Source organism: Monodelphis domestica, chromosome 5, assembly GCF_027887165.1.
Source record: "Monodelphis domestica isolate mMonDom1 chromosome 5, mMonDom1.pri, whole genome shotgun sequence".
Taxonomy (NCBI): Eukaryota; Metazoa; Chordata; class Mammalia; order Didelphimorphia; family Didelphidae; genus Monodelphis; species Monodelphis domestica.
In genome coordinates, this window is record NC_077231.1 from 95,060,219 (window position 1) to 95,072,318 (window position 12,100).

The 12,100-nt window shown below is 43.2% G+C and overlaps 1 protein-coding gene across 1 annotated transcript in view; it reads left to right on the forward strand.

Moving 5' to 3' along the window:
* ABTB3 (ankyrin repeat and BTB domain containing 3) overlaps positions 1-8,756 on the forward strand; it is a 333,469-nt gene extending 324,713 nt beyond the window's left edge. The window contains 1 exon segment of the mRNA XM_056798814.1: positions 6,457-8,756. Coding sequence (XP_056654792.1) covers positions 6,457-6,666 — 210 coding nt within the window. The 3' untranslated portion in view covers positions 6,667-8,756.
* Positions 8,757-12,100: the final 3,344 nt, after the last annotated feature.

Here is a 12,100-nt window from a genome sequence, read left to right on the forward strand (position 1 = left end):
TCTATCTACTGAGATACCTAACAGGAAGATCAGGTCAGGCTCAGCAAATCCAGGGGATAGAATAGAGCCAGAGAAAGGGAGTCCAGGAGTGAAAGGTCAATAGAAGCTGTGGGATAATGGACAGAATTCTGGATTTTTCAAGGACCTGGGTTCAAATTCTGGCTCTGTTGCTTTGTAATTGTTGTGTTGGAGAGAGGGAAGCCTCTAGGTCCCCTGGGTTGTGGTAGCCTCTAAAGTCCCATGATTCTATGGCTCTAGCATGATAGAATGAAAGGAGCTCAAGGTTGAGCATCCAGGAATCTGGGTTCTAATCCTGACTCTGTCACTAGCTGGGCGACCTAAAGAAAGTCATTTATCTCTCTTTTGACTTGGCTTCTCTCATCTGAAAAATGAGGAGGTTGGATTAGTGGGGCTCTAGGGTCCTTTCTAACCTCAAAATTTTATGAGTATAAGGGCCCAGTCTCCTCTCAAGCAGGCTGAGTTAATAGAAATACTAATTCATTGAAGCCATTAGGATATGTAAACCTCAAATTTCCTTAGACTTATAATTGTTGAAAATTTCACCATTGGGATATTTCATACTTGGAAAATTTCTTACTGATTGTCTATTGGAATGGGAACCCCATTGGCATGGGAGGTTCCTTCTCTTCCCTTCTTAAGAGTACTTTAGGACAGAAACCCTTTGCTGAACAATGGAAAGGACTTTGACCTATGCTTGAGCATAGAACAGGAATTTCTTTGAGTCTTGATTGATTTTAGAATTGATACAATGGAGATACTCCACCCTATTCAGTCCTAATAAGATTGAGTAAGGGCTGCAGCCTAGATCAAAATTTAATTATTCCAATCTCTACCATACTCAAGTTAACAGGATTTAGAAAGGGCTGTAACAAAGGAGTATAGATTTAATCATTGGAAAATATGACCTTCAACAGACATGTGCAAAAAGCCAGAAACCTCTGGGCGGTCCTGGGTTAAGCGAGAGCCTCCATTGACAGGGAAATTGATGAAGAGTGATTGGTAGATGTGAGGACTGAGGGGAGGAACTTGGATGGTTTCCTTAAAGATAGGAGGGTCTGGAGACTCGAGAGGTGGTTGTTGAGTTTTTGGGTCGGTGTGGTTGCTGGGCTCTGGGGAAGTTTGCTCTGAAGGAAGCTGAAGGTGGGGGCCTCTGAGACTGTTTCTCCATTTTGGACACGTGAGTAATAGGGACTGATCTCCTTTCTTTGCCCCAGCTATCTAAGGGCTTGGGCCTTTTGGCCCAGCCTAAACAGAAGGGGTATTTAAGCCCTATTCCCTTCTCTCCCCTTTCTCTCTCTCTATATATCTCTAATTCCCTTCTTACTCCTATTGTAATTAAACTCCAAAAAAGGCTGACGGCTGACTTGAGTTTTTCATTTAGGAATTACATAGCTGATTCCTTGGCGACCTTAAATTAATATATATCAGTCTTTAAAGTGATTCCCTTGTAACATTGTGGCGACCACGAAGGGAGTCTAAAGAATCCTCTCAATAAAACTTTTTCCTTGCCTTTTTACTATACTGTTTCACCACTTAGTTCTTTTTTTTTTTAACAAAAAAAAACTTGGCTTAAAGACACAGCTGCTAGAACACGTGAGTATAAAAAAACTTTTTCTCTTTTCTCCTTAAGTTAAATTGGAATCAGCAGTTTTTTCTTTTTCTTCCCTTTAATCTTAAGGGACAGCTGGGTAGCTCAGCGGATTGAGAGCCAGCCCTAGAGGCAGAAGGTCCTGGGTTCAAATCGGACCTCAGATACTTCCCAGCTGTGTGACTCTGATAGACAGAAAACAGCTGTTTTTAAATCTCAGCAACAGGACTCTAAAGTCCTGGCTGGAAGAACTGTTTCTAAATATCCTTTCCCTTAAGGAACAACCTCCTGGATTAAAAAAAAAAAAAAAAACCTGTGGAAAGTTTGTTGCTTTGCCCTGCTCCCCACGTGTTTTGTGAAATTACAAAATATACATATAAAAATGAGTACTACATTCTTTGACAATTATATGGCAGCTGAAGAAGTAGGGGCATTGAGGAATGAAGGATACCTCCAAATTTTTATATTAATAGGTACTGTCATTTTTGTACTCCTCAATACTATATTTAGAGATGAAAAAATAAAAAATATTGAGGATAAAATAAAACAAAATGAGGATAAAATAAAACAAAATAAGGATAAAATAAAACAAAATGAGGATAAAATAAAACAAAATGAGGATAAAATAGAAAATATTGAGGATAAAATAGAAAATGTTGAGGATACAATAGAAAAAATTGAGGATACAATAGAAAAAATTGAGGATACAATAGAAAAAATTGAGGATAAAATAGGAAATATTGAGAATAAAATAGAAAAACTTGAGGATAAAATAGGAAATATTGAGAATAAAATAGGAAATATTGAGGATAAAATGGGAGATATGGAAGATAAAATAGGAAAAATTGAGGAAAAAATGCAAGCCCAATTAGAAGATCTAAAATGTTTCTTACAGGATCAATGGGCAAACACCCACTCTACCAGAAACAGACCTGTTTCTGAACCTTTGAATGAGGAAATTTCCTTCCCTGAAATAGAGATGGACAACACCTTCCCTATAGCCCAGTTAACAGATTGCTTCTCTCGTGCAGTGCAAATCTTGTCTGAATTTAATCCCCAAAACCCTTCCCCTGCAATCCCAGCTTCTCATGTTCCTTCTCCTACAGAAAACCAAATTCCAATGCAAGGGAGATCTTGTCCTCCTAGAGAAACCTGTCCTTGTCAAACTGACCCACAGGTGCAAAATTCAACTAGAGGCCTGTTTCCTCTAAGAGAAGTACCTGAAATAGGACGAAATGGGGATGTGGTGACTTTAAGACATAGGATACCGTTTACTCCCCAAGAAATAAATGAATTTACACGAAATATCCCCACATATGAACAAGATCCTTTTCTAGTAACAAAAAAGATGGGAGACATATTTTTTCAATATAATCCGTCTTACAAGGACGTTGAGAGCTTACTACAGGCTTTTTTAAGTGAACGTGAAAAAAATAAAATAATTGCTCATGTCAACAAAACCCGGGGGCGTAATGCAGCACATTGGCCATCTCAGGATCCCGAATGGGACTATAATAATCCTGAGGACTATCTACAACTATACCGTTGTAGAGAGGCCATCCTCACAGCCATGAAGGAATGTGCGGACAGTACAGATAAGTGGATGGAACTGGAAAAAATTAAGCAAAAGGAAAACGAAACACCCTCCAGATTTATGGACAGAATTATCGAGTTTGGGGACAGATACTTAGATTGGGACTTAAATAAATAGAATTCTAATTCTTTTCTTCTTATATTATGGCAACTTCCTGTAGTCTTGGCTACAAATGGCTAAGTGAAATATTACTGCATTCTGTCCTACATACTTGTGGGATAGAAATTACTTTAAACTGGACCTATACAAGGTCTATTTTGAGTTTTTCTTATGTTTTTGATTATTTTTTCTATTCTTTTGATAATTGACACATACAACCCCATAACTGAACATTGCATTCTGAGCTAAACTTGATATTTTTTTTTTTAATACTTACTTCAGGGGGGATTGTATTTTAATTTAAAATCTAAGAATTTTTGAATTTTTTTGTTTGAGATTTTATTTTTATAAAAATCCAAGACTTTTGTTTAAGATTTTACTGTTATAAAAAAAATTTTTTTTTTGTTCGAGAAAAGATCTTCAAGAAAGAAGCTTGAAACTTTTATATCCAGAGAATGAACTGTTGCAGAAAGATGCCAAAAACCTACACTTCATCAAGAAGATTAAGAATGAACTTTCGATGTGATTGATTGGACTGAACTTTTGATTGAACATTTATTGTAACATTTATGCCAAAAGGGACTGCCCCTAATTTGGCTTTCTGTCAATGCGCCTAGCAAACATTGGTTTTGCTTTCTTTTCTTTTCTATTTCCTCTCTCACTATTCTAATTTCTCTTAGAAAATTGAATATTGTGTATATCTTTAGTTAGAAGTGAATTTAGAACTACAAAATGATTATGTTAAATGATCAATGGGGAGACTAGTCTCCCAATGATCATCAGGGGGGATTGTAAACCTCAAATTTCCTTAGACTTATAATTGTTGAAAATTTCACCATTGGGATATTTCATACTTGGAAAATTTCTTACTGATTGTCTATTGGAATGGGAACCCCATTGGCATGGGAGGTTCCTTCTCTTCCCTTCTTAAGAGTACTTTAGGACAGAAACCCTTTGCTGAACAATGGAAAGGACTTTGACCTATGCTTGAGCATAGAACAGGAATTTCTTTGAGTCTTGATTGATTTTAGAATTGATACAATGGAGATACTCCACCCTATTCAGTCCTAATAAGATTGAGTAAGGGCTGCAGCCTAGATCAAAATTTAATTATTCCAATCTCTACCATACTCAAGTTAACAGGATTTAGAAAGGGCTGTAACAAAGGAGTATAGATTTAATCATTGGAAAATATGACCTTCAACAGACATGTGCAAAAAGCCAGAAACCTCTGGGCGGTCCTGGGTTAAGCGAGAGCCTCCATTGACAGGGAAATTGATGAAGAGTGATTGGTAGATGTGAGGACTGAGGGGAGGAACTTGGATGGTTTCCTTAAAGATAGGAGGGTCTGGAGACTCGAGAGGTGGTTGTTGAGTTTTTGGGTCGGTGTGGTTGCTGGGCTCTGGGGAAGTTTGCTCTGAAGGAAGCTGAAGGTGGGGGCCTCTGAGACTGTTTCTCCATTTTGGACACGTGAGTAATAGGGACTGATCTCCTTTCTTTGCCCCAGCTATCTAAGGGCTTGGGCCTTTTGGCCCAGCCTAAACAGAAGGGGTATTTAAGCCCTATTCCCTTCTCTCCCCTTTCTCTCTCTCTATATATCTCTAATTCCCTTCTTACTCCTATTGTAATTAAACTCCAAAAAAGGCTGACGGCTGACTTGAGTTTTTCATTTAGGAATTACATAGCTGATTCCTTGGCGACCTTAAATTAATATATATCAGTCTTTAAAGTGATTCCCTTGTAACAGATACCACTGAGTACCTTTCGGTTTTTATGTCCTAAATGCTACATCCTTTTTGCTTGCAGATGGTTAGCTCAGTGGGTTAGAGCTTTGTGCTAATGAGGCCAAGGTCATGGACATGCTTTCCATGTAGGCCAGCAAGCAATACGCTTTTTTTAAAAAGCAAATTTGTCACTAATGATTTTTCCTTTCTTAGATAGTTGTCATATATCAGTGTCTCATCCCTCCCTTTGTCCTCCCTGCCCTCTCCTCACCCGCCCAAGGGAGGAAGATGCCCCATTGAAATAGGGACAGCTTAGCAAAATAAACAAACACTCTGAACAGCCTGGAAAATCGATGCCTCATTTTTGCCACATCTCTGCCAAGAAGAGAGCTAATAGCATCATAGATACAGGGCTGGAAAGGACCTTAGAAGCCATCCTCTGGTCCAGATATCTGGTCATGATACAGATTAGGAAACTGAGGCCCAGGGAAAAGTGACTTTGCTCATAGTCACACAGGGAATATCACTGGATTATAAATTAAGAGGTAGAAGAGACCTTGGAGACTATCTAGTTCAACCCCCTATTTTTCCAGTTAAGAAAATGAGGCTCAGTTTCTTTATTTGTTGTGGGTTGGACTTGATAATCTCTAAAGTCTCATCCAGATCCAGATGTAGGATCTAGGTTCCTCCAGAATCACAATAAGTTACTCCACTGATCAGTTTGAGCATCTTTCAATGTTATTTTCCTTCCTTGGTCTGAGTTGCCTTCTAAGGTGAGAGGCCCTGGGCATTTACTATGTTTTAACCCAGGTTTGGTCCTCACAGGTAGATGAGCTTACTAAAGCTGCTTAGCAGAAAGCTGGTACAGTGACAAAAAAAACAAAAACAAAAACACCTCTGTAGTCAGAGGACCCGAGTTCAAAGTCTACCTTTGTTACCTTGGGGAAGTCATTTTGCTTCTCTTGGTCTCAGTTTCCTCATCTGTAAAATGAGGGGATTAGACCAGGCAATTTTCAAGGTCCCTTCTAGACCTAGGTCTATGTTTCTGTTTTTTTTTTAAACCCTCGCCTTCCTCCTTAGAATCAATACTGATTATTGGTTCTAAGGCAGAAGAGCAGTAAGGGCTAAGCAGTGAGAATTAAGTGAGTTGCCCAGGGTCACACAGCTAGGAAGCAACTAAGGCCAGATTTGAACTCAGGACCTCCCATCTTGTAGGCCTGGCTCTCAATGCATTGAGCCACACAGATACCCCAAGTCTATGTTTCATTAAACCTCTTTCCCTCTCGAGGCTTCAGTCTCCTTATGTGTAAACAGAGGGAGTTGGATGAGATGGCCTCCAAGGTCCCTTCCAACCCTAGCTCAGTGGGTCTAGCTTGTGACTTGGCAGGTATAAGGATCATGCTCACTGTCTTCTTTTCCTCTTTCCCCAGTTCCTTGGTGTCACGGAGCTCTCGACCTACTGCGAAGGCTACTTCCTTAAGAACATGATGGTCCTCATTGAGAACGAGGCCTTCAAGCAGCTTTTGTATGATAAAAATGGAGAAGCTTCGGGTCAGGATGTACTCCAGGACTTGCAGAGGACGTTGGCAATCAGGATACAATCCATTCACTTATCCTCTTCCAAAGGCTCCATTGTATAAACAAACCCCTGAGACAAGAGGGCACTCCAGAGGGACCTTCCAAGTTCTCTGGCTGCATCAGCTTCCAATGAATACACACAATTCTGACCGGCATGTTCTTGTCTGGACCCAGGAGCTGCCTCTGCTCAGTGACTGTGTACAGCTCTCGTGCATTCCTGACACCAAGGAGATCTTGCTGATCATTGGGGAGTGGCTGGGTCCTGATTCTGAAATCCAACGAGGGGCTATGGAGCTGCAAACCACTTTGAGCATCCCTTGAAGCACGCCTCTTTGTGCTCGGGACCACTGATGCAAAGACACTCAACTCCAACCAGTTGGGCTTCACATTGCCTGATGGAGAAATGGTCCAGTACCCACCCCTAAGAGCATCCCTGTATGCGCTTCAGAGACTGGTGGTTGCCGGTTTAGCGAGATTCCATCATGCCTGAGGGACTGTTGCAGTCGTGATGAACAGTCTTGGCATATTTTTAGGGGTGGGGACTTTTTAAAAATAATGTTCATAAAAAACCAAATGGGGTAGCCTTGTAGTTTAAAAATATATTTCTAAAGAGCTTAAAAGTTCCTTTTCAACAGAATTGTGTATAAGGATCCAAGTTTGGGATTTTTCCTTTTTTTAAAAAAAAAAGGTCAAAGGTACTCCCTGTGTCAGCGCATCCCACGAGATTTCCACCGGTGTCATTCATCAACTGGTTTAATCTTGCCTCACCAACCACAGGGACACACAAGGGGTACACTGCCAACAAGCACCTCCACTAATGCCATTGAAGAAACAACCTTGCATGCTCATTGTGATTTGGGGTTCAAACAAAGGAGAATCTTCTGCTCCTCCCCACCAAAGCCTCTGTGTGGGACTGGACTTGGGCCACGTGATATCCATGCTACATAGTTGCCAAGGATTCCACGGGACAACATCGCCTCTTGCTCTGCCGCCATTTTGTGAAGCCAGTGCTGCCCATTTCTTTTCCTGGTAGAACATCATAGTGCAATGGTTTCCATGGGAATGCATTGGTAGAAACTGAATTTTGAGGGAAGCCAAGGGTGGGTTGGGGGTGGGAAGGGACTTGGGGGAGGGAGGGAGAACATAAGAGCATTTAGCATTTATCCCAGGGCTCTCTTCTAGTAAGATATCCATACTTTGCTACCAATCAGAGAAAGTGTGATTATGTTAGACTATTTGTCATGACTAAATATGTAATATAGAATGATTCCCCGCCACATCCCAAGAATGGACGGTCTAGGGTTCTCAATCATGGACATTTGCTGCCAGGGCTCAGTTTCCTTTGCAAGACATTAACTAGCACAAGAGATGGGTGAGGGGCCACAGTGACTTCTCAATACCTTTCATACGGCCTTGTTTTGAAATATCCATGACTGCAGCAAAGACTCTCCACCATTCGGGGCAACATGATGATATCACCTTCCTTCTCTCCTAGCATGCCTCTTCAGAAATGACCACCCTCTCCACCCCATCCAGAATCTCTGTTTCAGAAAACTTCCCCTGGCCCTCTGTAGCTCAAGATAATGGTTTGGTCCATCGCTCAGAATGTTTGATGTCAGTGGCTGCTTCCTGTCTCCAAGCCTTGACATGTCCAGGCCTCCTGCTCCCACTTCCAAGCGTTCTCTACCCATCAGCTAGGAATCGATTTGTTGACATCCATGTGTCAGTCCTCTACGCCTGGTCATTTGGAAAGCCTCTTGGTTCCCTCTGAGCAAAAAGGGGAGAACTACAGTTCCTTCCTGCCCATCCCAGGCATGTGACCTGGCAGGAAGCCTCTCACCCCTCCGTGTCCTCAAAGACGCTGTCTGAGATGTACCATTCGTGGGGACTTCCTGTCCTTGAATGTTAAACCCTAGAGCAGAGCAGCCCAGCCTTGGCTTGGGTGATGGCCACCCTCCCACCCCAATCCCCCCCAAATGGTGTTTATGTTATAGCTTGGGGCGCTTTCTCCATCATTAAAGCAAACATGATTTTTCCATGCTGTGATCATTTGTATGGCATGCATCTGACCTGAATGGCCACTCCAAGGTAGGCCTTCTCTTGATACGGACTTGAAAATCCCCTCTTGGAAATAAAAATGTCGTCCCTTAAACATTTTGTGGGAGGTGCATATTGATATAGGACTTTCAGAGCACCGTGTCTTGGAAATGGAGGGGAAAGGAAGCCCACCTCCATTATTCAGGTGACAGGTCTTTCAGACACAATCCCATCCACTTTCATCCTGTCTGATCGTCATAGTCAAGTCACAAGCATTAGTTAAGCATTTACTAGGTACCAATCAGGCAGCTGGGAGGCACAGTGGATGGAGTGCTGGGCCCAGAGTCAGGAAGACTGGCTTTAGACACTTCCTAGCTGGGTGACCCTGGGTGAGTCACTTCACCCTGTTTGCCTCAGTTTCCTCATCTGTAGAATGAGCTGGAGAAGGAAATGGCAAACCATTCCAGTATCTCTCTGCCAGGAAAACCCCAAATGGGGTTTTGAGGCATTGAGCATGACTGAAACACCTGAAAAGGGCCAATTAATCCCCATGCTAAGCTCTTCGGATTCGAAGAAAGGCAAGAACATGGTCCATCCCATCAAGGAGCTCAGTTTCAAGAGGGAAGAGCACACAGACAAATAAGTATGGGCAAGGCCTATCCAGGGTAAATGGGAGATAATGTCAGAAGGAAGGCTCTGGCATGAGGTGAGAGGCTGTGGTTCAGGAAAGGCCTTCCTCAGAAGGAAGCAGAGAGGGAGAGGTATGGAGGGAGAGCATTCCAGGCAGGAGGAGAGACAGTCAAGGAAAAGGCACAGACCCAAGAGATGGAATATCAGGTCAAGGAACAGCAAGAAGTCCAGTGGCTCTAGATCACAGATTATGTGGAAGAGAGTAAGGAGTGTAAGATTGGAAAGGTAGGAAGCGTCCAGGTTCTAAAGGGTCAAGAATCAAAAGGAGGGAGCAGCTAGGTAGCTTGGTAAATAAAGTCAGGCCCAGAGATGGGAGGTCCTGGGTTCAAATGTGACCTCAGAAACTTCCTAGCTGGGTGACCCTGGGCAAGTCACTTAACCCCCATGGCCTAGCCCTTACTGCTCTTCTGCCTTGGCACCAATATGTAGTATTAACTCTAAGATGGAAGATAAGGGCTAAAAAAAAAAGAGCTACTGGAATTCCTAGAGTAGAGGGGTGATATGATTAGATCCCTGCTTTAAGGTCCCCCTGACAGCTGAATAGAAGATGGACTGGATTGAGGAGAAACTGGAGGCAGAGAAAGCGACCAGCAAGCTATTGCCATGGTCCAGGCATGAGATGATGAGGAACCCTTGGAGATGTCCAGATGGATCATGGAAGGAGAAGAGCACCGTGCTACAAAGTCAAACACTTACATTTCTAAAAGGGGGGAAACCCAAAAGGGAGTGGTGGCCAGGGAAGGGAGTTTAGCTTGGGGAGTCACTGGGGGTGGGAGTGGGGTGGAGGGGGGTGATTGACCCACCTTTCCAGCAACCAATGGTCAATTATAACCAATGATTACATAATCAACCAATCAGCAAACCTTGATTGAGGGCTTAGTACTATGGGCTTTGTACTATGGCACTTTGCTAAGTGCTAGGGACACACACACACACACACACACACACACACACACACACACACACATCCACCTCCCTACAAAAAAAAAGTACAGAAAGCAAAACCCTTCCCTGCCTTCAAGGAGCTACAGAGGAAAAAAACATCAACCAAAGAGAAAGTTCATTAGTTAGAGCCGTGTTTAAGATTAAACACTTACCTTCTGTCTTAGAATCCATGCTGTGTATTGGTACCAAGGCAGAAGATTGATAAGAACTAGGCAATGTGGGTTAAGTGACTTGCCCAGGGTCACCCAGCTGGGAAGTGTCTGAGGCCAGATTTGAACCCAGGACCTCCCATCTCTGAGCCTGATTCTCTATCCTTCACGACACCCAGATGCCCCTCCAAGATGATAGCTTCTTAAAAAATTCAATTTACAGTGCACACATTTTTGAATAATCCTTAATAGTTTCAGTGAGATTTCCAGCTAGTTATTATTCCAGTGCTGCATCTTCCCAAATAGGCAGCTTATAAATGACTTGTCCAAGGTCACCCAGGAAGTATCCAAGATTGCACTTCAGATCCTCTAGTTCCAACTGAAGCCCATTTCCCTTTGCACGCCCACACTACCCACCATTTCACAAGGATAGAGCCCAGAGCCATACCTGGCTCCCCTGCCTCCTGCCTGAAGGCTTTTGCTGTAGTGACATGGCTGCATCTCCACCATGGCCCCTAGGACTATGCTTTCTTCACTCAGTCTGAGAGCAATGAGCTTCGTTGTCTCCCCCAGGGCTCTGGAAGTCTCTAACAAGGGAGCTGGGCCTCCCACCCAGGGGAACAGTTGAACAGAGGCATGCCAAGAAGAACTGAGCCCAGAAAGGCAAGGCAAGCATGAGGAGGTGGGAGATGAGGGTCTTTGGGGCACATCTGGACTGCTCCCAGAGGAAGGACTCTGGGAAATGGCTGAGGACGAGCCAGTTGCAGCCTCTTCTTGGGAAGATGCTATGGCAGCCACATGTTCTGGACACTTTAGGCTGAGCCCCAGGAAAAACCCTGAGGTTTGATCTGGTTTTCCTAGTGAATCTCTCTCTGCAGGAGCCTCCAGAGAGACTAGGCTATTTCCCTTCTTTTTCTTTTTTGACTTTCTTTTATTTCATTTTTCAATGCCACGTAGAAACAATTTTTATGATGGTTTTCTGACATTTTGTGATTCAGATTCTCTCCCTCCCTCACCCCTCCCCGAGGCAGCACACAGTCTGTTCTAGGTTATTTTTCAAAGAAAAATCATCAACTCCTTTCACATGGGGCGTGGGGCATGGAGGGAGTATAGATGTGGTGGGTTCATGTAAGTCATTTGATTCCAAGATTCCTTGTTTCTCCAAGCTGAAAGCACCAGGTTCCATAACCTGTATGACAGGGCCCCCTAGTGTCTTGGGTTAACCCAGTCCCCTGTCATGTTCCAACTCATTTTTAATTAATTCTGATTCAATTCAAGAAACATCAATTAGGCTCCTACTATGTGCAAGGCAGAGAGAGAGTCAGCCTTAGAGTCAGGAGGCAGAGTGGTATAGTGGGTATTGCTAGCTTTACAGTGGGAAGACTTAGGACTCAATCCTGGCTCAGCACCTTATTTGTGTGGCCATGGGCAAGGCCTCAGGGGCCTCCTCTATCAAATGACACCCTGCAAGGTCCCTTCCAGTTGAATTCTATGGCCCCAGGACCGAGATCACACATTCTACTCTTCTGACCTTGCACTGGCCTCTAATGCCAGCTCCTCAACCCTGGTTCGAATTCTGACCCTGCCACCTCCCTAACTTGGGCAAGTTACTTCATATACCTGGACCTCGGTTTCCAAGTTTGTCAATGAGGGGGGCCACGCTAACTGACCATGG